Source organism: Poromitra crassiceps (assembly GCF_964638095.1).
Source record: "Poromitra crassiceps genome assembly, chromosome: 4".
Taxonomy (NCBI): domain Eukaryota; kingdom Metazoa; phylum Chordata; class Actinopteri; order Beryciformes; family Melamphaidae; genus Poromitra; species Poromitra crassiceps.
This window is the reverse complement of record NC_139626.1, coordinates 22,561,318-22,587,842: the sequence shown is the minus strand read 5'-3', so window position 1 is coordinate 22,587,842 and position 26,525 is coordinate 22,561,318. Positions and strand designations below refer to the sequence as shown.

The window sequence follows — 26,525 nt, the reverse complement described above, 5'->3', positions numbered from 1 at the left end:
TAGTATTTGAATTATATTAATATGACGTGAGTTTCTATTCGCCTTGCACAGAAAACCTTTTACTTTTATACTTCCGTACATTTCAGAGTCTGTACTTTTTTCCTTTTACTTGAGTAGGCTAATTAAGTTGAATCAGTACTTCTGCTTTACCAGTCTTTTCTTTACACAAATAACTGTACTTAATCAGAGCAACAATGTGATTAAATTTGGAATGACAAGAAAAAATCACACGTCTGTGCAATAGGCTAAGTAGGCCTAAATAACTCAGATATAGGGTCTGCAATTGTAACTTTCCATATAATGAAGTATCTCATGCTTGTTGATTTAATTATTGTTTTGCACCTGCTGCTCACGTTTGAGATACTTCTGGCTCGCTGAGTAGTCAGCCAATCAGAGGCAGAGAGGGGCGGGTCATGCCTTCGCCATCATGGGAAAAGAAATATCGCATACAGGAGGAACTCTGGATCAGGAGGGAGGGAGAACAGCGGATACAAAAAAAAACTGTCACCTTGTTCTCTGGCCAGTACACACAAACACATACAACTTTTATGACCCACATAGCCTACACAGTATTGTATTCAATGTGCAAGCATTACACTCACATTCCATATTTCCTCAGGACATTTTATTCCCTTGGCTACACAAAAAGCACAACACTGCCCTCAGCACTTGACTGAGTCTTCTTTGTGGAAAGAGAAAGGTTTGGTTCAATTCAAACTGCTTTTTGTTAGATCAAGTTTTTGCCTCCTTTGACGCTCTTAAAAACTAAATTTGACCTTCCACAACCCATTTATTTTGATATTTTCAGAGACTTGCTTGCTGCAACCTTCCTAAATTTCCTAATCAACCACCTGATGCAATTCTGTTTCCCTGTAGTCCAGGGGAATAATTTCAGTTGTGGTGGAGTTAATGTCATTACATCCTTTGTCAATTGGGGATACCTGGGAAAAGGAACTTGGTACGACCCTCTCAGGTGAATGGTGGCCCTGCATAGGATGCTCCCTTTGTGCTAGATGCTCCCATTCTCCAGCCAATCACACACATGGTTCTTCTCTTGTCCAAGGCTGTGTCCATTCTGGTCCTCTGTCTATGATCCTCTCTCAAGGCCAAGGGGCCTCAATAAACCTGTGGTTCCTAGCTCTTTCATTTCTATTTTTGGTGTGCCTGACGATTTTTCGTGTTTCACCCGTTTCACCACTAGGGAGAGCAATACAATTGCTTTTCCCTCTCTGGTAGCCCGCAGACTTTTGCTTCAGTGGAAGGATCATAAACCTCCATCTCCTAACTCTTGGCTGAGAGACTTGATGTCATTTTTATACTTTCAGAAAATTAAGTACTGCATTAGGAGCTGCTCTGATAATTTCAACAAAACTTGGGATCCTATTCTCTTTTGTTAATTATATTCCTTCTTTAGGAGATACAGATTTAGTCTTCATTTTACAGAGCAAATATTACTTTTTCATTGCAACTGAGATGGCATAACCCATTGATAAAAGCCAACGTTCTTTCTTGATTTGGTGTGCGATAAGTCGTGCAGCCCTGTGTAACAACACACAGAGCTATTATACAGTACCTATAAATAAAGACAGCAGTTTGGAATAGGAATTATTCGGGTGGGGGGGGGGGGGGGTGAGCCACACAAACAACACATGCAGGAATAATTCTTTATTGAAAAAGAACATTATAAAACTTAAGTCTAATTTGTGGTCCTCCAGCTTAGATGAATTTGACCTATGTTGGACATGTGAATGTTGTGTCCAGCTCAAGCCGTCTGTGCAGGAGCACATCGTGCCAGGATCTCTGTGATGTAACTGTTATTTTTAGTGACCAACTCCTCTTTCATTGCCCGGAGCTCCGCCTTCAGCTCTTCCTCAGTCATGCTGGCAGCAGGAAGTGACTTCACCTTCTCCAGGAAGTCCTGGATCAGTCTCTCCCCCATCTGAAGAAGAGGCCAAACAGCAACTTCAGCTCTACTAGTTCACTTGCTTGTATGTAGTGATACAGTATCACTACATACAAACAGACACTTCTTCACAACCATCCTCCAGTACATTAGTTAATATATTGAGATTAATTTTAGAGTCCAAATTAATGCTTTTTACACATATTCCCAACCAAGTTACATGCTCCACAATTATCAACTATTGACAAACTATTGGACTTACATTTGTTGCTCTGCTTTCAGGAGTGAATTTTGATTGGGTGGGATGCATGGCTTGTTTAAATAGAAACAAACTCCCACCACCTATTAAAATGATTAGCTATAATCTCAATCTCACTATTATAAGGAGGAGGGGTTCTGCACAGTGCGGCACACAATTGTTCAGTTGCTTAAAGGGACAGCTCACCCTAAAATCCAAAATACATATTTTTCTCCTCACCTGTAATGCTACTTATCCATCTAGATTGTTTTGTGTTAGTTGTCTGGGTTTTGGAGATATCGGCCGTAGAGATGTCTGCCTTCTCTCCAATACAATGGAACTGGATGGCACTTGGCTTGTGGTGCTCAAAGCGCCCAAAAAATACAATTGACAAACTCAACAGCAATGTCTCTTTTCAGAAATCATGACCCAGTTACTTAAGATAATCCACAGACTTGTTGTGAGCAGTTTTATGTAGGAACTATTTTTGACCGAACTACACCCGATAGCTAGCTGCTGCTCTAGCTGCTGCTAGTTTCATGTGGGAGTGTAGTTTGGTTGAAGGAAAATAGTTCCTACATGAAACTGCTCACAACAAGGTCTGTGGATTATCTTGAGTAACCGGGTCATGATTTCTGGAGACATTGCTGTTGAGTTTTTCAAAATGTATTTATTTGGCGGTTTGAGCACCACAAGCCGAGTGCCATCCAGTTCCATTGTATTGGAGAGAAGGCAGCAATCTCTACAGCCAATCTCTCCAAAACCCAGGCAACTATCCCAAAACAATCTACATGGATAAATAGCACTACAGGTGAGAGGAAAAATATGTATTTTGGATTTTAGAGTGAGCTATCCCTTTAACTGTCGAGCACGCAAGGCGTACGAAATGAGCGTGCAATAAATCTAGTTACTTGAAAAAGGGACCTTAACCACTTTTAACCCTTAACCACTTTTAACCCTTAACCACTTTTAGGCAGGATTTTTTTTAAAAGTAATTCTTGTAAATAATCCATTCTTCAGGGCGTCCCGGCCACCTGGTAGAGCGCATACCATAAAGGCTTAGTCCTTTGCCGCATGTCATCCCCTCTCTCTCTCAACACCTTTCCTGTCTGCCTACTGTCCTATCTAATACATGTTAAAAAAAATCAAAATCAAAATCCATTCTTCAAAAAATATTTCTAATGTCAAGTGTCAATTTTACCAACTAGTCAAGGATTCGACTACTGGTGCACATCTTGAACTCTACCGACTGAGTCAGACACACCCACACCATGCCAGCTATGCAGAAAGGACATGAATGAAATGTGTATATGAAAATGCAAATGGGAGGCCAAGTGAAAGCCCTGTGGTGACATTGGGAAACTGCCCCCACCTGTTTGTCTGTACGGCATCTCTTGGCCTCAGGGCCCTCTTCCTGCTCCACAGGCTCCTGGAACTCCTCCAACTCCTCGGCCTTCTCCTTCGCCATGGCAACCACTGATGGCGGGAAGCAAGCCAACTCGGCGACATGGATTCCAAAACTCTGGTCACACACGCCTAAACACACACACACACACAATTATCTCAGGGTATTGCGTGAAGTCCCATCGGTAGCCTGACCTCGCCAGACCAATTCGAAAATGCGAATGAGCCGTTACCAACGGGCGCTTTCCCCTCAAATAATCAGAGCAAAGAAACTTGTGACGCAGTGCAGAGCAACTGAAACACATGTAAACAGCAGACTAACTTGCTTGTTGCTTGTTTTCCAACCACCATGAGATCAGCTGTTACAGGAAGCCGGTCATTATCGCGAAATAATGCTGCATTCACGTGCTCCTCGGAAGCTCGTACTCACCAGTTGTGCAGTGGTAATTACGACATGACAGCATTCAAGTGCTCTTGGTCGGAAAGAGCAAAAAACATGGATGCCAGAAGTAAGGTTGTTTTCTCGTAGCGGGTGTTTTCTTACCAAAAGCAAGTGGGTCATTATGGTAGCTAAATCAGCCATAATATGCAACTACTAAAAATAAATGATAGCTACTATGAACAGAATAACAAAATATATCACTTTTTACAGTCAATTGGTAACCCAGACTCCATACTTTCCGCCCTTGTGTTAGTCCCGAAACCTCACAACTCGGGAACTCGCGTATAATCCAAGTTTCCCAAAATTTGAGGGCCGTTTATGTCCTCACGACTCGTAAATATGATATATCCAAGGAGCACATGAACGCAGCATAAACCCCAACAGGGTGATGCTGCAGGACCCCGACATGAAGCAACCGTTACATTTACTGGACTTCTTCCTGTGGATTGATGACTCAGAACATTTGTTCATAGCAACGGTCTGCTAGCAGCGGTTTGCTATACAGAAATAACAGACGTAGAATGCCGTGATTGACCAATCAGATGAGTAGTAAAACAAAGGCGTGTAATAAAGGGGCTGTGATTGGCTCGGCTGTTTTTAGGCCAGGTGGGAATGTGTCTGAATTGGAGGGGGGCCAGACGCACAGCAAATGAAACATGAACTCGCAGATTCATCAGGTTTCCAGGCAACATCGGTGCGACTGACTACAAAAATATGTTTTGGGGCCAATCCCAATTCCTATCTTAACCCTCAATCTTAACCCTCAGTCTCAAAAATGCGCACTCCCGCGAAGTGCTAGTGCTGTCCCGATTCTCAGTGTATTGAGTTAAGGGTGAAGTTTAAGGGCTGTATGGCCCTTACTTTTGAGATTTTCCAGGACCACCATTGGCAGTGAGTGCGATCCCAGAATCCCTTGCGTGTCATCAGCTAGATCCATTCAGATGGAAGATGGCGGCGAAAGGAGGAAAAAAGCAGCCCTACAAAGTTAAGTATTTCCTTGTTAATAGAGATGTAAAAATTACGATAACCATTGTATTAGCTTAGTTTAATGTCATTTTATGGATTTCCGTTTTGGAATCCTAACAACAATTGTTGTTGCTAACTATCGATAGTCAGTAGCCGTGCTGGTGCGGTCAAGCCATATTATTATTATATTATATTATAACATTGTTAACGTTGTTACGAAATGCCATAATTCTCGGTGGTAATGTCGTTGTTGAGTTGTTTTTATCAAGATACAGCCTACGTGTAATGTTTGCACGGAAGATGACCGGGCTAGTGTTATCTCCCAGGCTACGCACCACAAAACAAGTGGGGGCTAGAATGACCGTGCTTTCCGACGTGAGGGCTGGCTTGACTGCAGTGTTTATCTAATGATAGATCTTTAGATAAAAAGCATGGGAGATAACTGCAAACTATTATCACATGAACACGGTAGTCAGTAGTTACAACATCCAGCAGTGCCGATAACATGTTTCGGCTTAACTGGTGACCGTGTTAACTCGGCTACGTTGCAATGTTAGCAATGTTATAATATAATATAATAATAATAATATGGCTTGACCGCACCAGCACGGCTACTGACTATCGATAGTTAGCAACAACAAATGTGTTAGGCTCCAAAACGGAAATCCATAAAATGACATTTAAACTAAGATAATACAATGGTTATCGTAATTTCTACATCTGTATTATCAAGGAAATATTTGTAGGGATGCTTTTTTCCTCTTCTTTTGAATTGACAGACTGGATCCGGAGCTTTGGCATATTGCTGCCCCCCACAGTCTGAAGACGTATCTGCCTTTAAGGGCTGTCCCATTTTAAAGTCGCAAGATAGCCCTTAACACTTAGTTTTGAGGGCTACTAAGATTGAGGGTTGAGCTTGAGGGTTAAGAAAAGAATTGGGATTGGGCCTTGGTACTGGTAAAATGGTACGTACTTCAATGGTTAACCATTTTTATTCAATCACCTAGCCTGGGTAAACCTAGCCTCCACGTGACCTTCTTCATGACTGATAGCACATAGAGGTCACGTGGAGGCTGGGTTTACCCAGGCTAGGTGATTGAATAAAAATGGTTAACCATTAAAGTACCGAATTACCAGTTTACCTGGGTTTACCCAGGCTATATAATATGTATAGAGAACCAACTTTCAATTCAAGAGGAAAAATAAATGAATAAAGTCCAAAAAAGCATTGTGAGTGTGTGTGTGTGTGTGTAGTGCACTGACCCGGCTTGACCCTGTACAGCATGGTGAGTGTGTTGTGGGAGGTCAAGGCGGTGACGTGGAGGTTGTGCACGGAGGGCTGCTGTGCGGCCAGCGCGGTCAGCTCGTGGAAGTGAGTGGCGAACAGGCAGAAGCAGCCGATCTTGGAGGCGATGTGTTCGCTGATGGCCCAGGCCAGACCGAAGCCATCATACGTGGACGTGCCTCTGCCCAGCTCATCGATGATGATGAGCGACTTCTCCGTGGCCGACCTTGAGAGAGAAGGGCCGTGAAGATGTGAAGTGTGTGTACATGAGTTGTTGGAGTCAATATGTGTGTGTGTGTGTGTGTGTGCATGCTGCCCCTACCGCAGAATGGCAGCTGTCTCCAGCATCTCCGACATAAAGGTAGACACTCCTTTGACCTGGCTGTCTCCTGCTCCCACCCTGGCCAGCACGCTATCAATCACACTAAGCTCCGCCTTCTCACACGGCACGAAGCAACCAATCTGTGCCATCAGAGCGATCACGCCCACTTGCCGGATAAACGTCGACTTGCCGCCCATATTTGGACCTGGGGAGACAGAAGAGAGGATAGTTATGGTAAGTGTATCCACAGACCACAACACAAATGTGTCTAACTTCATCAGTGACAATTTCCTCTTCTCATCCCCCCACCCCCCCCCCCCAGAATTGTCTCCAATTGTACTTGACCAATTCCCCCTGCTGTCCCAGTCGCTGCTCCACCCCCTCCGCCGATCTGGGGAGAGCCGTAGAGTAGCAAATGCTTCCTCCAATACATGTGCTGTCGCCAGTCGCTTATTTTCCTATGACAGCGAGGAGTTTCACTGGGAGGACGTAGGGCATGGGAGGATCACGCTATTCCGCCCAGTTCCCCTCCCACCAGAAGAAGCGCTCCGACCAACCAGAAGAGGCACTAGTGCAGCAACGAGGACTTATACCCCACCGGCTTCCCACAAGCAGACACAGCCAATTGTGTCTGTAGGAACATTTAACCCAGCCAGAAGTACCGCTACCAGGAATTGAACCTGTGGTCTGCATGGTGGTAGGCTCCTTTCTCAAACACCTCGACACACCTGTTATAATGTAGAAGCTCTTCTCTCCCTGCGTGAAGCTGATGTCGTTGGGTATGAAGGCAGTGTCTGCGTCAGTCTCCATGCAGGGGTGGCGGGCCTGCCGCAGCTCCAGCCGCCTGCCGCCGTCGTCCAGGAGGCGGGGCCGGACGTAGGGCACGGGGGCCGAGACGGACGCCACGGCAAAGCTCACCGTCGCGTCCAGCTGCGCTACGGCGTCGCTCAGCATCTGCAGGGGGTCCACGTAACCTGGAGGCCATGTTGGAAATGAAATTAAATGAAAGACTACCAGCCATGTAGGTTCCAAACCTATTGATATACTTTTCTTACTAAAAACCTGAAAGTTCAACCTAGTTCACATGACTTCAACAGTCAAATTCATGCTTCACATGACTTTGTGGAAAATGAAATCACTAATTCAAGTGAATACAGAGGGAGTCCGTTGGGCTTCCACGTCATGTTGAATCAATGCTACGCTGGCTGCAGCGGGTGAGCACCGTGTGACCAACTTAATCACCTGAGGCAATGCTGATGATCTCTTTGACGATGGCATTCTGGGCCTCCTCGTACTCCTCTCGGCTCTTGGTGTACTCCTCATTCAGAGAGCTCAGTTTACTGCGGAGACGGGAACGTAGACAGTGAGACGACAGAAGAACAGAAGGGTTGGCAAGAGCTCTGACATTACGAGTGAGACGGAGGGAGCCGGACCTGTTTGTGAAGCGCACTCCGTTCTTCTGGACGTCCAGTGTGGTGAATTTCTTGTTGTTCCTCAGGCTCTTCTCTTCCTTGCAGGTGACCCTCAGGTAGTAGCCCAGCATGGCATTGGACTCCAGCTTCACCGTTTTACCAGCATCCAGACCTGAACACAAGGTTATATTACTGTGAGATCAAATTCAAATGAGCACAGCGCATAATGTAGCCACATTACATGATAAACCTGATGGCCACCAGTAGCCACGTTATGTGATAAACCAAGTTCTGGCTTTGGCTTGTTTTGCATTTGTGCCACACCATATCCTGGAAACCTAATCAGAAAATGCATGCATACCCTCACAGCCTTCACAGTGCAGTATCAAACTGCTGCTCTAGGAGTAACTAATCCATTAGATTAATTAATAGAATCAATGTCTCTGTAAATGATCACTGCACAAATAATATAGCGTCCATCCTAAATGTGTGTGTGTGTAGTGTGTGTGTGTGTAGTGTGTGTAGTATGCACCTAGTTCCCGTGCTGCGCTGTTCAGCACTGCCTGCATGCTCTTTTCCAGCGAGTCCATGTTTTCTCTCAGCTCGCTCAACACCGGGTCAAACGACGGCTTCACCAGGAACTCATGGTGGTCAACCTACACACGCATACAGACCAACTATATGAAATAGTACATTGACACATCATATGGGACTGATAATATACAAACACAATGAACAGAATGTAGCTCACATAGATAGTGCACAGACATAAAGCACAAGACCTGGTTCATGTCCAGAGTGGTCTCAATCATCTCCTGGTACTTGGTGAAGTCACTCTCCAGGTCTCTGAAATGGGAGAGGAACACCGCCTCCAACAGAGCCTGGTAGCTGCCTTGAAAACAAACAAACACAGGCCCTCATTTATCAAGCCGATGTATGACGGAAAACTGCGGGTAGGGTCTATCACCTGCTGTACTGCGGGTAGGGTCTACCACCTGCTGTACTGCGGGTAGGGTCTACCACCTGCTGTGCTGCGGGTAGGGTCTACCACCTGCTGTGCTGCAGGTAGGGTCTACCACCTGCTGTGCTGCGGGTAGGGTCTACCACCTGCTGTGCTGCAGGTAGGGTCTACCACCTGCTGTGCTGCGGGTAGGGTCTACCACCTGCTGTGCTGCAGGTAGGGTCTACCACCTGCTGTGCTGCGGGTAGGGTCTACCACCTGCTGTGCTGCAGGTAGGGTCTACCACCTGCTGTGCTGCGGGTAGGGTCTACCACCTGCTGTGCTGCGGGTATGGTCTACCACCTGCTGTGCTGCAGGTAGGGTCTACCACCTGCTGTGCTGCGGGTAGGGTCTACCACCTGCTGTGTTGCAGGTAGGGTCTACCACCTGCTGTGCTGCGGGTATGGTCTACCACCTGCAGTGCTGCGGGTATGGTCTACCACCTGCAGTGCTGCGGGTATGGTCTACCACCTGCAGTGCTGCGGGTATGGTCTACCACCTGCTGTGCTGCGGGTAGGGTCTACCACCTGCTGTGCTGCGGGTATGGTCTACCACCTGCAGTGCTGCGGGTAGGGTCTACCACCTGCTGTGCTGTGGGTACGGTCTACCACCTGCAGTGCTGCGGGTAGGGTCTACCACCTGCTGTGCTGCGGGAATGGTCTACCACCTGCAGTGCTGCAGGTAGGGTCTACCACCTGCAGTGCTGCGGGTAGGGTCTACCACCTGCTGTGCTATGGGTACGGTCTACCACCTGCAGTGCTGCGGGTAGGGTCTACCACCTGCTGTGCTGCGGGTAGGGTCTACCACCTGCAGTGCTGCGGGTATGGTCTACCACCTGCAGTGCTGCGGGTATGGTCTACCACCTGCAGTGCTGCGGGTAGGGTCTACCACCTGCTGTGCTGTGGGTACGGTCTACCACCTGCAGTGCTGCGGGTAGGGTCTACCACCTGCTGTGCTGCGGGAATGGTCTACCACCTGCAGTGCTGCAGGTAGGGTCTACCACCTGCAGTGCTGCAGGTAGGGTCTACCACCTGCTGTGCTGTGGGTACGGTCTACCACCTGCAGTGCTGCGGGTAGGGTCTACCACCTGTTGTGCTGCGGGTAGGGTCTACCACCTGCAGTGCTGCGGGTATGGTCTACCACCTGCAGTGCTGCGGGTATGGTCTACCACCTGCAGTGCTGCGGGTATGGTCTACCACCTGCTGTGCTGTGGGTACGGTCTACCACCTGCAGTGCTGCGGGTATGGTCTACCACCTGCAGTGCTGCAGGTAGGGTCTACCACCTGCTGTGCTGTGGGTACGGTCTACCACCTGCAGTGCTGCGGGTATGGTCTACCACCTGCTGTGCTGCGGGTATGGTCTACCACCTGCAGTGCTGCAGGTAGGGTCTACCACCTGCAGTGCTGCGGGTAGGGTCTACCACCTGCTGTGCTGTGGGTACGGTCTACCACCTGCAGTGCTGCGGGTAGGGTCTACCACCTGCCACGTTCTACCAAGTGAGCCACCACGACGCCCACGAAACATTAACCTTAAAGTTTGAGTTGAGTTGGTGATGCCAGGCTTGTGTTTAAACTCAAGTTAAAATACAGCGCATCTTTTTTCTTTTTTTGGAGCGGAGCTGGGTAAAATCTGTGTTGAGCGTGGAGCGGAGCAGCCGTGAGCAGCCGAGCGGGTAGAAAGGAACGTCATTTTCATCGTTCAACTCCGCTCGTGAGCTCTGGTAGGCAGGTAGGGGGGAATGGATGTAAACTGTGTGATCTGCAATTGCACTTTGTGTGTGTGAGTGTGTATGTTTGTGTGTGTATGTTTGTGTGTGTGAGTGTGTATGTGTGAGTGTGTATGTTTGTGTGTGTGTACCGGAGTATCTCTCCAGGGCTAAGATGAGGGCAGGGATCTGGCTGACGGCTTGGTAGACGCGGTAGCAGTCCTGCAGCGTTGCAGAGCGACGGTGGAACTTCTTGCTAAGGCGGTGAAGATCAGGGAAGCGCCGCAGCAGGTCCTCTTGGCACGTCTGCCTCAGCTCAGAGTCGCACACAAAACTCTCCACCAGGTCCAGCCTAGACACACGGACACACACACACACGCGCGCGCGCGCACATGCACACAAACACATGTCAATGACGGCACAGTAAGAGGATAACAGAATATATTGCTTTAAGGGAATTGGAATCACAAGGAGAAAGAAGGGGAAAATGGCCAAAGACATGGCTGTATTATTTAACACCATCTCTGTTTTTTAACCAATAGTGACAACAGCCCACTGCGTCTAGATCAGATAGGTATCAGGGTTAGAGGATCACATATGAAAGCGGCCCAAATCTGATTTGAAAAGATCTGATTTTGGTGTTGATAGTTCCAGATAATCATATATCTGACCTAGACATTTATATTCCACCCTTGTATTACCTCTCCTCTATTCTGGTCTTGTCCATGAGTGGTTGCTTGATCCACTGGTTGACCAGCCGCTGGCCCTGCGGGGTACGGCACTTGTTCAACAGACCAGCCAATGAGTGAGCTCCGCTGGTGTCATCAGGTGCACCCTGGAGGACACAATCGGAACAGCATGTGTCAGAATTAAACTCAACCCAGGGTGCATACCCTTATGGCTCAGTGGTTAACACTGCTGCCTCACAGCACAAAGGTCCTGGTTCTAATCTCGGTCCGTTCCAGGTCCTTTCTGTGTGGAGTTTGCATGTTCTCCCCGTGTTCGTGTGGGTTTCCTCCGGGTGTTCCGGCTTCCTCCCACCATCAAAGCACATGTATGTTAGGGTTAATACTCCTGTCAGTGTGTGTCACTGGCAATTCTAACTGGAGTTCCAATGGACAGCATTTGACAATTAGCCATCTGGCTAACACTGGTGCATTTACAGTAACGTTCATGAATGTGCATTGTCCCTCAAATAAATAAATACAAAAATAAAACAGACAATACAAGATGAAATTCAAGTTTCAAGTATTTTTTCAAGTACTTCACGCAAAGCAAATTATTAATTTTTAAATATAAATGCCATCCAGGGATGCAAAGTCATGGGTAGTGAAAAAGTTGACAGGGCAGACATAAAAGTTTGCAACTAGTTTATATCCCTGAACATCAATCCTGTGAGCTGGATGGTAAAAACGATTTGCCTAATGTTAATGTTAAATATTGAGTTTGAGTGCTGCTAAATGTAGCAAACAGCAGGCCAGACTGGGTGTCTGTTCTCACATCCAGCTGAATCATGTGTGATACAGGAGCAGGAGGAGACAGGAGCAAGACTGTGAGAAGCGAGCGGGAGTGAAATGCTGACTATTACAGATTGGACTTGATATGTGCACACTATCAAAGAGTATACAGTGATTATCAAGTCATTTTTTCAAAGTCCAAGTCTCACTCTCAAGTCTCTTCTAGTTGTAATGATTGCTTTATCATCTGCTAACATGTTTGCTAACCGTCCATAGCAGCCAACGTTAACTTTCACATGACTGACCTGTCAGGTGTTTGGTAAAGTTTGATGTGGTCGAGCCAGCATCCTTTACTTTGATACTGAAGATGCTGCATTTAGCGATCGTTGTTGTTTGGCCCTTGTGTGAAGTTATTATAGCCAAAGGTTCTATGACAAATGTCACAGCATGCTGCAGGTGTGCTGCATGCCATAGTGTAACATGAGAGTCACTGCACCATCAAGCAGCAAGAAGGTCCACATGATCCGCGGTAAAACAGCTGTGCGCCCGCTGTCTTTTCCTACGGGGAGAGCAGTGCCTCCCAACTACGCGGCAGCACTACACTTGGCGTCGCGCACCGCTCGAATTTGCCACCTTGCGCTGCGCTCAAAGTTCAAATTGTTTCAACTTTGACCTGTGGTGGAGGCAGCTTTACTGTATGATCAGGTGGAGGCAGCTTTACTGTATGATCAGGTGGAGACAGCTTTACTATATGATCAGGTGGAGACAGCTTTACTGTATGATCAGGTGGAGGCAGCTTTACTATATGATCAGGTGGAGACAGCTTTACTGTATGATCAGGTGGAGACAGCTTTACTATATGATCAGGTGGAGACAGCTTTACTGTATGATCAGGTGGAGACAGCTTTACTGTATGATCAGGTGGAGGCAGCTTTACTGTATGATCAGGTGGAGACAGCTTTACTGTATGATCAGGTGGAGACAGCTTTACTGTATGATCAGGTGGAGACAGCTTTACTGTATGATCAGGTGGAGGCAGCTTTACTGTATGATCAGGTGGAGGCAGCTTTACTGTATGATCAGGTGGAGGCAGCTTTACTGTATGATCAGGTGGAGACAGCTTTACTGTATGATCAGGTGGAGGCAGCTTTACTGTATGATCAGGTGGAGACAGCTTTACTGTATGATCAGGTGGAGGCAGCTTTACTGTATGATCAGGTGGAGACAGCTTTACTGTATGATCAGGTGGAGGTAGCTTTACTGTATGATCAGGTGGAGACAGCTTTACTGTATGATCAGGTGGAGGCAGCTTTACTGTATGATCAGGTGGAGACAGCTTTACTGTATGATCAGGTGGAGACAGCTTTACTGTATGATCAGGTGGAGACAGCTTTACTGTATGATCAGGTGGAGGTAGCTTTACTGTATGATCAGGTGGAGGTAGCTTTACTGTATGATCAGGTGCAGGCAGCTTTACTGTATGATCAGGTGGAGACAGCTTTACTGTATGATCAGGTGGAGACAGCTTTACTGTATGATCAGGTGGAGACAGCTTTACTGTATGATCAGGTGGAGACAGCTTTACTGTATGATCAGGTGGAGACAGCTTTACTGTATGATCAGGTGGAGACAGCTTTACTGTATGATCAGGTGGAGACAGCTTTACTGTATGATCAGGTGCAGGCAGCTTTACTGTATGATCAGGTGCAGGCAGCTTTACTGTATGATCAGGTGGAGGCAGCTTTACTGTATGATCAGGTGGAGACAGCTTTACTATATGATCAGGTGGAGGCAGCTTTACTGTATGATCAGGTGGAGACAGCTTTACTGTATGATCAGGTGGAGACAGCTTTACTGTATGATCAGGTGGAGACAGCTTTACTGTATGATCAGGTGGAGACAGCTTTACTGTATGATCAGGTGGAGACAGCTTTACTGTATGATCAGGTGGAGACAGCTTTACTGTATGATCAGGTGGAGACAGCTTTACTGTATGATCAGGTGGAGACAGCTTTACTGTATGCACGGGGAGTGACGGAGACACGTCAGGGAAGAAGAGGAAAAAAGAAAAAAGCTGAGCGAGTTCTGATTCTGAGCAATTTAATCATCATCACTTGATGAACAAAACTTTGGTCCAAAATGAAGACAGTGTTATGTGGTTCATGTGAATTCCAAGGACTTTTCAAGCACTTTGTTAACAAGGGGCAATTTTCAAGGTATTCCAGTACTTGATTCCTCCCCCCCTCCCCTCAAAATCCAAGCACTTCAAGAACCATGTCTGAACCCTGCCAACCAGAGCGAGGGAGGTTGAATTCGTATGACTGTATAAATAAACAAGATGAGAGTAGGTGTAAGATCATATGATGCTGGGTCTGACCTGGAAGAGGTTAAGTGCCAGCACGGCCGCGTTGTCCAGCCTCATGTACTGACCCAGGTTCAGAGGGGTCAGACTGAACGAGTTGAAGTTGGACTCATCGGAGAGCAGTTCCAGGAAGCGCACCACTGCAGCCAAGCACGACATAGCCACCTGGGAACACACACACACACACACACACACACACACACACACACAAACACACACACACACACACACACAGGGTATTATAATTGTCAATCAGGCCATATTACTTTGGAAGGATGTTAGGCAGAATATTGCTTCTTGGGAGAGCTTATATTACTGTAATCATGGGTGCTGGCGTGATTTTGGGGGGACTGGTGTCTAGGTTGTGCAGCAGACCTTGTTAGCATCCCTCACTTATCGATACTCTTATTGGTTTGTTTTCATTACAAAATAATTGCTTTAAAAAATATATATTATTAGAAAAAAGAATAAATTCAGGACATTATTAGAATGTATTTTATATTTTAAATATAACTAAGTGTTTCTAGAGCAGCAACAGTAATGTAATGCCCACAGACAGCAGGCTGCAGCTGAGAGTCAACTGATGAGAACACGCAGAGGACTGAGGTCCTTGACATAAGAGAGGATCTATTACCCGCAGGGTTCCAGATTAATGCGAGGAACATGCTCCAACGTCAGCCTGGACTTTACTTGGAGCCTTGCCGATGGCAGCTAGACCTATATAATCAAACGTCAGCTTGATGAGGGGAGCGCAGGGGAGTCCCCAGCAAAATGAGTAAATTGTGTGATTTCACTATGATTTCAATGACTAGAGTTAGCCCATGGAGAGATTTTAGTGCGCATATACTTGGTAATAGCGTTCACTCTCCTGTTATCTGCCCATCTACATTATCCGTTGTTCGCGTCAGCTGCGTCGAGTCACATTTTTCGGGGAGCTGCACGCCAGCTGCACATTCGACGAGGGCTTTGTCACTGTAGCATGTTTCCCGTTTAACTTCTCCACTGGTGCTACCAACTTTTTCAGTTGTCGCACAGCACATGAACACAGCACCGTGTTTTTGTGTGTGTGTGTTTTTTGGGGGGGATACTTGTATTGTCTTATATTGTCAATAGGCTAATAAAAGGATCCCTATACCTGGATGGATAATTATCTAAGGCACTCTATTTGAAATGCCTTCATTTGTCAAACAAACAACTAACCTGTATCTATAGTACTAAATCAAGCACTTTGTGTCAAAGATAACAGCACTTGATAAAATAAATAAATAAACAAACAAAGCAAATTACCAACTGTACTGTGTTGTCGTTGGTAGTAAGTATTGAAGTATTGTGTGTGATACGGTTTCTGGTAAGGAGTGGTATATTGTGTATCTTACTTTTCTTTGAATTGTCACATGTACCTGTTTGTCTAGCTCAGGTAACGTGTTGCTGGCCACAGCCTGTCCTTTCTTGGCCCTCAGCAGTCTGTTGAGATCCTGGACCATGTCCTTGCTGCTGAACTCTGCTCTCTTCCTGTCAGAGACCAGCATGCCACCACGCTGCACCACCTACACAGACACATCATAATTACACTGTTTGGTTGTTTCAAATTTGGCATAGTTGTTGCTTTCTATCGCTTTTTTTTTTTGTTCATAATCACGACCCTGACACACACATACCTCGCGTAGTTTAGCACTGTCACTGCCATCCCCCTGGGCTAAGAGACACTCCTTGGGGCTGATTTGGACGAGCAGGGACTCCAGGTTGGAAAAGATCTCGTTATCTGGAAACTCACACACTCCCATGGTCCTCTGGGCTGCGTCCACATAGCCCACAGCCACCACGCGCTGTCCGTCAGCCCCTGTAGCCAGCCGGACAGCCACAACCCCAGCGCAGCCCTCGGCTCCAGCTCCACTCCCAAACAGAATCTCCTCAAACTGAGTCAAGTTTCCTGGAGATGCCTGAGTTTGGATGAAGTGACAGAGGGGATGAGAGGGACAGACAGTTCGTCATGGAAGACTGAGGATGTTTTCAGACCAGCCTAGTCCGGTTCTTTGATTCACACACCAAATGCAAAAATGATCCATTGTTTAGTTTTTCAGCTGGTTTGGTTCAGTTTCACACCAGGTAAAAAGCAAGCGGACCAGATAGCTCTGCCAACTCTCCCGGATTGGCCAGGAGACTCGTCTCCCGGGATGGAAAATATAAATTCCCAGAGATTTTTTTTAGACTGCTGAAATCATAAGAATGTGTGTAGCCTACTTTTTTTTTTTAATAATAATAAATACAGTCTATGGTCAGGACCAGTGTGCGTATTTGGCATTGCGTAATGGTGACAGCGAGTGTGTGTGGGGGAGAGAGAGACAGAGACAGAGGAAGGGAGTTGGCGTGTACCACAGCACCAGGTGAACCAGAATGTGCTTCTGAACAGACCTCTCAGTAATTAGCCTGCTCTTGAATCCCCAAATCTGAACAGATTTCTGTCATTTAACTGGCTCTGTATTCACAAGGTTCTGACGGACATTTCCCTGTGCCAAGCATGCTTCTATCACCTGTCAATCAAAGACTGTGAGGCAGAGCTGATACGTGTCATTAACGAGCGGTAATTTGCCTCCAGTAATTTGGTAAAAAGTAAAATGAAACAAAACCCTCGCAACTTCTGCCTACAGTAGAGCTACTATCATGGAGAATATGACCGCTGTCAACAATGAATAAATTATAAAGATGCTGCAATCAGACAATCTTATCACCAGCGGCGTGCAGACAATTTGGGGCAGGTGCTCAAGTGGGGGATGGGGGGGGGGGGGGCACCCCTCTCATAATTATTTATAAAAAAATAAAGTTATACAGTCAGCCCAGAATAACAGTGTGGTGCCCGAGGGCCAAGGGTGACCACACTTGAAGTGCTCCCCTCCACTTTACACGTTGAAAACATGAAATTTAATATGGCAATAAAGATGTCAGCTTTGCATGAACACATTGCTAAAGTAAAATGTATTTTATTTTATTTAACCAGGTAAGTCATTAAGAACAAATTCTTATTTACAATGGCGAATGCATCCTGCTGCATTGCCTGTATATTTGTCATCATCATGTGTCATTTCTGTGAGAAAATGTCATAGATATATATTACCTTACCTAAATAACCCCAAGAGAAAATTATGTTAAGTCAATATTTTAGTGTTTGCACTGCATAACTGTAACGCGTTGAGCCTAAATGTATATAATAATAATAATAATAATAATACATTTATCTTATATAGCGCTTTTCTAAATACTCAAAGTCGCTTTACAGAAAACACAGAAATAAATACTTTAATTTGGAAACATTCATGAAAGGTGGGGACAGTAGGTAGAGTGGAGTGAGGTTAGGAGGAGAAGGCGAGGTTGAAGAGGTGGGTCTTGAGGGCCTGTTTGAAGGATGTTATGGACTGAGATTGACGGATGTGGCTGGGGAGAGTGTTCCAGAGGGTGGGTGCGGCAACTGAGAAGGCCCTGTCGCCCCATACTATATAAAGTATAAGATGATTACAGCATTTTTGGAAGTTATTTTTAAGCCTGAGTGGAACCCACCACCAATAATAGTAATAATGACAATAATAATTGGGGGGTGGTGGTGGTGGTGGTGGGGGGGGGGGGCTGTTTATATGTTCTCTGAGGGGAGGCTCACTCTCCCACACTTTGAAAACCCCTGTCCTAAGACAATGGTCAGAGAATGCTACAGACAGTTTAAACATTCTTATTAGTCAGCAACAGAGTCAATATTACCTACCTTGTACCCAATCTTCCAGTCATGCTCTTTACTGCTCTTGCTGTGGTTCTTGTACACTTCTACTCTGTATTGCCTGACCAGCAGCAGGTCTCTCACAAAGGCCTCAAAGTTCATCTTGCTCAGGACCACACCCTCCAGCTTGCGGCTCCCTGGTGAACAACACGCATAATTAAAGTCAGCATAGCCCATCAGTAGTTCTCAAACTTTTTCCATGTCAAGGACCCATCTCACACAAATTAGACCACAGAGCCCCAAATTGATAAAACTTTGTCCCATGGTCGCCTATCCGATAAGATTGTTGCCTTTAGATGTTTTATCACATACATAAAGTGTATGAAAGCCATTACCAAATACATTGTTACTTATGGATGGAATTTGTTAAAATAAATTACTCGATTCCCCGTTTTGCTGGGGACCCCCTCAAGGACTCCTGGGGGTCCCCGGACCCCACTTTGAGAAGCACTGTGACTGTCCTACTTCCTACACCACCTGCAAACCCAAACGTTGTCATTTCTGGTTAGACTACTCACCTTGGATAGTTTACCCACCTGTGCATTAATGAAAATAGCTGACTATTTAGTGATTGTAGCAGAGCGTTAGGCTGCGCCTATACTTTGATCAATTATATAGCACCTTCATAAAAATAGCTTACTATAGCACCTTCATAAAAATAGCTTAGATACAGATAACATGAATAGGCGACTTATTATTTAACTTTCTCCTGAAACCTTGTACCTCTTAGCCTTAACAAGTGCATCACATTGGATTGAAGGACTTCTCAGTGCAATTTTCACACTTTGCAAAGTCATCTTTTGGGCCGCATTTGACCCTTTGGGGGGCCGGATCTGGCCCCGGGCCGCATGTTTGACACCCCTGAGAGTAACGTTACTGTTAGCTACCTTAGCTGATCCCGTCTCTGGATGCATCAACAATAACAAATCACACATTTAGCTTGCCTTGCTAACAAGTAAGCTTAGCTTGCCACCAGTGACAGATACGTTTACCTAGCCTGCCCTGCTTAATTAGTTGTTTTGGTTAGCAGCGTGCTAACGTTACAGAGGTTAGCTACCTGCGCCCAGATTTTTAATGACCCCAGTCGTCTTGAAAACTTCCTTCGCCGCCCAGACGGCGTCCTTCCCGTGCACAGTGTAGTAGTCATTGCGGTCGAATATTCTGAAAGTACTGTCTGGTTTCTCCGGCATGGAGAAAAAGAAGTTCAGAAAGCCATGCTCGGCTGCAGTGTCCATAGACAGGTTCTGCTTCGGCTGCACCGCCATGTTGTAAACTCCCGCCACGGCTGGGGCCAAACAGGAAACTACGTTGCCACTGTGTTCCCTAGTCTGGGCACCTTCCACCCCGCTTTTTGTCATGGGGGCGTAAACCCCGGACCCAGAATTACACCGGATGGCAATGCGCCTAACAACGTCTTTGTTGCCGTTAGCTTGACGCGGTGATGTTACCTAAACTAGAGTCTGATCAAAACAAAGCTAGCGTTACATAAAACAAAACGTTCATGCAATATCGCATCTCTGCCACCACCGCCTGACACACCGGTCAAAACGGTGAAAGAGGATTCTGATACTTGGGTCAAATTGTCAAGTTAACGTGAAAGTTGACGAGCTAGAAACGCTGCCATCCGGTCTAGGGCGGGCTCTAGGCTGGAACCAGTAGGGTGACAAAATCAATTGTGGGCGGGAGCCAGGCTCTTTCTCGCCGAGAAGAGCCTGGTGACGCGAGGTGCTGCCTTCCAGACACCTGGGACGTGGGTGTTTCCCAGTGGAAAAGTCCCACCCCCCACCTTCAAAGCATTCCAGAGCACAAAGGCAAAATGCAACCAAGAAACATGGCGGACCACGACAAACTGATTTTTGTTTGGCAAATAGCAAGACAGCTTAACAACGAGCAGAGCACCCTCCTTACATATTTAAATGAAAATGAGGAGCAGCAATGACACATAATGTAACAGACTCTATTATACATTTTATTTAGGCACTTAATACTTTGGACTACATACTCCATGTTGCGGCCATTGTTGTGTGACGTCAGACAACTGGTTCCCAGCCTAGTGGGGGTAGATTTTTTTCTCCCAGTTTTCAAGTGGGAGCTGCCACTTTGAGTGCCGTTCCAGCGCACTTTTCCTAATAGGAGGCCAGAAAATCCGAAGGTCCCAGTTGTCTGGAAGGCAGCGTGTTCCCAGAGTGTGGGCGGTATTGCGTGGTTAGTGAACGCAATACCGCCCCCGTCTGGCAGTGTCAGGTAAGTCAGATAGATGGATAGATTTTGTTTATCAAAGACGCTAACACAGTAGGCTACATAAAACAAACAGTTTAAGAATAGGTCAGACAACCATCTTTAGCTACGCCAAGATATTATCTTTAAACGTTACCGTTACTCCCGAAAATGACAACAGAGTTTAACAGTTTGACAACAAATTTGACAGGGGCCAGCTGTCTACCCGGAAGTGAATGTTGTTGTTATGCTTACGTCACGATGAGGAGCACAGTGCTTTTTGCAACGTCATGGTGACGAAACGAAATGTTTTTACGTGGGCGAGACCTTCTAGACGAATCCGCGACCGATGCGCCCGCGGCAGCGGGGCGGCCTATATAAACACCTGCTGATTAGTAGTAGCGAGACACAGCACAATTGACAATTCCACTCTCTCATCCACTCCATTGAATCTGAAAAAGCGCTTTGACATGAACGGCCAGCACTGCACCGGGAAGGTGAGCAGCGTCGTGGCGGACTTCCGCTGCAACAACGGCTTCAGCGAGCTCAGCCTCGAGACTCTACTGGAGAAGTCCGCCCAGCAGCACCGCAAGGCGCACGAGACGTCCCGTAAAGCAGAGGAGGACTCGTCCCGGTTACCGGCGCTGCAGGCTGCTTACACCAGCATCCTGCACGAGCTTGGCGAGGACACCGACCGGCAGGGGCTGCTGCGCACGCCGCTGCGCGCCGCCAAAGCCATGCAGTTCCTCACCAAGGGCTACGACGAGACTGTTTATGGTAAGTAAACCGTGCTCTGATAGTGAGAGTTGGGTGATGGCCAGGCAGTTAATACTTTTGTTAATTAGGCAGGCTACGCTACGCTATCAGTACTGCCGTACTCTATCTCCCCACCTCTCTCCCTTATGTAATTAATTAACGAATAGCCTAAATACTGTTAATGTTTATACGCATGCTTAAATAGATCAACCTCTCGGCTTAACAGCTTTAGAAGGAATGTGATTAATTGGTTCATTTGGAAAAAGAGCTATACCAAGGACATTTCTTTTACTAAGATATACTACTACTATACAAATGAAGAATTCATTTGCAAAAAACAACAACAGGTAAATGCCATTCTTAAAATGAGTAAACCACCGGTTTGATACTCCCTGGAGTGCACATACAAAACATTGAGGTGATTTATCTGAGAATTACCAGATGTTTTAATTGTGATTGATAAGAATATACAACACATAAAATAATTACAATATAAATACATCAATGTATAATATAAAGGGATGAAAAATACAAACGGAGATGCCTGTTTTTGCAAATGAACTCTTAAAATATATAGGCCTAGTGAAATAATCGCAGATGAATACTACTGTACAAAGTCACTACTGTATAAACTATTGGCGTTTATACATTTACTACATTTATATGAATAGACTATACAGTAGCTATTACAGTGGTATGTTGTACATTCTGATTCTAATCACCCCTTGATTGATAAACCACTACTAGGCCTATTCCTTAATCATTCATTATAATGCCCAAAACAACTTTGTTCATCATATGATGTTTATAAAACTGTGTGCCCCTAGACATCCTGAATGATGCCATATTTGATGAAGACCATGATGAGATGGTGATTGTCAAGGATATAGACATGTTTTCACTGTGTGAACATCACCTGGTGCCATTTTTTGGCAAGGTAAGTGTGTGTGTGTGTGTGTGTGTGTGTGTGTGTGTGTGTGTGTGTGTGTGTGTGTGTGTGTGTGTGTGTGTGTGTGTGTGTGTGTGTATGTGTGTGCCTGCGCGGGTTTGATAGCCTCTCCTCTGATTATGTGAGCTAACTGGTTGTCTACATTATCTCCAGGTTCATATTGGGTATCTACCAAACAAGAAAGTAGTTGGACTGAGCAAGCTGGCAAGGTATAACTCACTCCCTTGTGCTCTCTCTCTCTCACTCTCACACACACACACACACACACACACACACACACACACACACACACACACACACACACGCACAGTCACTTTGAAGCCGGCCACGGCCCTGTGTATGGCTATATGTTTCTGGTGTTAGTGCCGGGTGGCTGCGTTCTTCTGTTATCTCAGTGCTTTGACCTGCAGGCTTATACTCTAAGCCCTGTGGCCAATATGTAGTCCCCTCATCAAGCACACTCACAGACAGAACCCTATGTGTGTGTGTGTGTGTGTGTGTGTGTGTGTGTGTGTGTGTGTGTGTGTGTGTGTGTGTGTGTGTGTGTGTGTGTGTGTGTGTGTGTGTGTGTGTGTGTGTGTGTGTGTGTGTGTGTGTGTGTGTGTGTAACCCTGGCCATGAGAAAATCCCTTCAGAACTGTGGGAATCTCTCCAGTATTATCACAGCCTCTCTGTCTGTCTCCTTCTCTTCCTCTCCTCATTCTCTCTAGCCTTTCAATATCAGGCAATCTCCAAGTATACAAACCCAGACTGAGAGACACACTTTATTGTGTTTCAGAGATCACACCAGTGTATATACCGGTATATTTGTTTTGCCTACGATAAACAACATAAAAAAGGCAAATGAATGCCAGTGTACACAGTAGATTCAGAGAATTCTACAGAGTGAATGATTCACAGATGAAAGGGCCTAAAATGTGGGATGGTAGAATACAGGCCTGGGGTCAGGGGCTGATGCCTGACTGTGTTTATCAAATGATTAATCATTATGACAGACGATATATAATCAGTCCTTTACCCCTTGCTTGCATGCGTTTCTGTCTCTGCAGGATTGTAGAGATCTTCAGCCGAAGGCTTCAAGGTAAGGGACATATTTTAATAGATGAACTGGACACTAGAGGGACATATTTTAATAGATGAACTGAACACTAGAGGGACATATTTTAATAGATGAACTGGACACTAGAGGGACATATTTTAATAGATGAACTGGACACTAGAGGGACATATTTTAATAGATGAACTGGACACTAGAGGGACATATTTTAATAGATGAACTGGACACTAGAGGCTGACATTTTTTCGGGATTCCCGTGGGATGGGAATCATTTCATTGTTCATCACGGGATTGGGACGGGGGGAAAAAGTCAACGGGAGCGGGAATCATGACAACAATCGACCAGTTTTTTTTATAGCCTATATGCTTTTTTATTATTGTTTTTTTGGAAGGCTTGAATGAAACCTGCAGTAGAACACAAAGTAAACTAAGAAAAGGATAGGGAGAACATCAAATCAAAATCATTGCATTGCCTAAAGCAGGGATACCAGGGATACATACAGTGTGGAAAATAGGGTCCAGGTTGAAAAAAAACGAAATTATCCTTTAAGTACATATGAGTGCCTGAGTGACGAGCAGGTGGCAATATTTGACAATTTAGCTGGAGCTCAGTCAAAGTTTATTTAACGTTAGTTTTCATTGTGAATTAGAAAATAGTTGGGGGGGCCACTCGGCACCCTATCGCGGGCCACATATGGCCCCCGGGCTGCAAGTTGAGTATCACTGGCCTAAAGACTAACCCCACTGTGGAGCGGGATGGGGCGGGAGTCATTCTACCGGGAGTGGGACGGGACAGGATTATTTTTTTTACCCTGGCCCGGGAGTGGGACGGGATGAGAATATTTCTGTGGGAGTGGAATGGGACGGGAGTGAAAACCCACTCCCGTGTCACCCTCTATTGTACACTATACAGGTAGGAGTCATGTGGGTATTACTTTTGGACATAAGGGAATAATAATGACCTCATAGAACTTTTCTTCAAATATTTTATCCAGGAAATAGAACAAACTCATGTTATCTCTGACTTGTGACATTTTTGCACAAGTCCAATAAATTCTTTGTTTGCCCCCTCAGTGCAAGAGCGTCTAACCAAACAGATCGCTACGGCAATATCAGAGGCTCTGCAGCCAAGGGGCGTGGCTGTGGTTATCGAGGCAGCGTGAGTGCACCCACACACACATACCACCAGAACAAAAATAGAGTATCAAAATATGGAGCAGTCCTGCCTACTAACACAAGGGTCGCAGGTTCGAGCCCCTGTTACACCTCCAGCTTGGTTTGGGCGTCCATACAGGCACAATTGGCCGTGTCTGTGGGTGGGAAGCCGGCTTAAGAGTATGTGTCCTGGTCGCTGTGCTAGTGGCTAGTCCCTCATCTGGTCGGTCGGGGCGCCTGTTTGGGGGGGACTGGGGGAAGGGGGGGGGGGGGGGGGGGACTGGGTTAAAACAGTGTGATCTTCCCACATGCTACATCCTGCCGGAGAAACTCCTCGCTGTCAGTTGAAAAGAAGCGGCGGGTGACTGCACATGTATCGGAGGAAGCATGTGCTAGTCTACAACCGAGAACCCAGATCGGCAGAGGAGGTGGAGCAACGACCGGGACCGGGAATATGACAAAGTACAATTGGGGAGAAAGCGGGGTATGGTATGGTAGTTCTTGACTGACCATGGAGGCAAAAAAAGAGTGATTGAAACAAATTGGTGTGTGGACAGAAACATCTAGTAGACTCAGAACTCTCCTAACTTGGTTTAGAATTCTGACGGAACTTTTCATAACAAAACCTACATTTTGTAATGTCCCAGGCCTCTCTAGCTTAGAAAATAACATGGTTGGCAGAGAGGAGTTGGCAATAGGGCTGGCTTCCATTTTCAGCCACAGGGGGCCCCCGGGAGTTACTGTAGGTTGCCAGGGGTCCCTTGCCGCCAAAACATTGGCAGCCCAGTAGTAGTGCCTAAAAAACAATAAACCTTGATAAAAAAATATTAATTATATGGAGTTCTAAAATGTCTTGTGCACATGGAATGTGACAGTCAAAGCCATGTTGAAAGAACCCGTGTGTGTTGCAGGCACATGTGCATGGTGATGCGTGGTGTCCAGAAGATGAACAGCCGTACAGTGACCAGCGCCATGTTGGGGGTTTACAAAGAAGACCCCAAAACCCGGGAGGAGTTCTTCGCTCTTTCGAAACATGCCTAACAATCGCCATTAGCTTATTTCACATCCCACACAAATCACCCATTTTGTGTCTAAAAGGCAGGAAGTAAAATACTGTATGTGCAAGCAAGACATTTATTAGAGCCCCGGCACTGGAACACCTAAATGGATTGGAAGTTGGAAACCCTCATTAGTGTTGTGCTTGTCTTCCTGCCTTTTAGACACAAAATGGGTGATTTGGGTGGGATGTGAAATAGGCTAATGCGCCACACTGCTGAGCCTCTGTACAGCATCTCTATGCTGCCCGTGTATCTGCACCTAGCATTAGTTCTAGCACACACACAAATAAAATTAATTATATATGTGTGTGTATGTATATATATATATAAATGTATGTATATATATATGAAATCGTGTATGTGTGAATGAATGAACTTTGCATCCGAATCTTGAATCCGAATCCTACAATGAAGCAGGAGAAGCAATGTGGGTCTCACACACACATTGGTATTTTTATAACTGTTACTTTTTCCAATGTTTTTTGGTGCCAAGAATCATGTTACTGCAGTCCGAGTTGAAATCTCTGCAAACAAAATCGAGAATGGTAGACTCCAACCGATAGTGCCTTTAACTAGCCTCTGCAAGACATTTTTACAGTCTTATTTGGCATTGCAATAGTGTTTAATATGAAATGTGAGTGCAATGTTCTAATATTGCAATACTTTAAGCTTTCCATTTCCAAATTTGTTTTGTTGGAAAATTCATTCGTTTATACTGTAGGCATACAACTACTAACAAGAGTAAGCACAGACTTAAATACGTTATCACCCATTTTTCATGAGTTAGATACCTGTAAATATTTGTACTGTCACAGATTTAAAAAATAAATATGTAGTTAATATTAGTAATTTAGCTGGGTTCGCCTATGATAAGTGGAACAGTTGGCTATACTGTATAGATTATTTTGTTTTATCAATCACTATTGTAGTGTCCTTTGTAAGTTCTCTACCTAAATAAAATGATATAAATGTGAACTTTTTGTTGGTTTCTTTGTCCTATCAGTTATATAAATTAAACAGAATATACATGCGTTTTGTGCATAGTGAGGTGATAATGTGAACCAGACAATGTTG

General features: G+C 45.6%; 2 protein-coding genes across 2 annotated transcripts; one reads left to right on the top strand and one right to left on the bottom strand.

Moving 5' to 3' along the window:
• Positions 1–1,652: 1,652 nt before the first annotated feature.
• Positions 1,653–19,524, bottom strand: msh2 (mutS homolog 2 (E. coli); the record flags this gene model as incomplete). Its single annotated transcript, XM_083636215.1, has 16 exons — positions 1,653–1,939; positions 3,514–3,677; positions 6,217–6,464; positions 6,561–6,765; positions 7,289–7,534; positions 7,803–7,900; positions 7,994–8,144; positions 8,505–8,628; positions 8,755–8,864; positions 10,830–11,029; positions 11,379–11,512; positions 14,512–14,661; positions 15,897–16,043; positions 16,155–16,436; positions 18,248–18,396; positions 19,317–19,524. 16 exons carry the CDS (start codon positions 19,522–19,524, stop codon positions 1,763–1,765), a joined length of 2,793 nt encoding a protein of 930 aa, XP_083492341.1. The 3' UTR covers positions 1,653–1,762.
• Positions 19,525–20,883: 1,359 nt separating this feature from the next.
• On the top strand, positions 20,884–26,244 carry gch2 (GTP cyclohydrolase 2). The gene is made up of 6 exons (XM_083636226.1): positions 20,884–21,253; positions 22,060–22,169; positions 22,335–22,390; positions 23,231–23,262; positions 24,313–24,397; positions 25,305–26,244. Exons 1-6 carry the CDS (start codon positions 20,947–20,949, stop codon positions 25,432–25,434), a joined length of 720 nt encoding a protein of 239 aa, XP_083492352.1. The 5' UTR covers positions 20,884–20,946; the 3' UTR covers positions 25,435–26,244.
• Positions 26,245–26,525: the final 281 nt, after the last annotated feature.

Coding starts and splice junctions, on each gene's coding strand:
- gch2 (XM_083636226.1), top strand. CDS start 20,947: ATGAACGGCCAGCACTGCACCGGGAAGGTGAGCAGCGTCGTGGCGGAC. Junction 21,254..22,059: donor CTACGACGAGACTGTTTATG/GTAAGTAAACCG, acceptor GTGTGCCCCTAG/ACATCCTGAATGATGCCATA. Junction 24,398..25,304: donor GCTGTGGTTATCGAGGCAGC/GTGAGTGCACCC, acceptor TGTGTGTTGCAG/GCACATGTGCATGGTGATGC.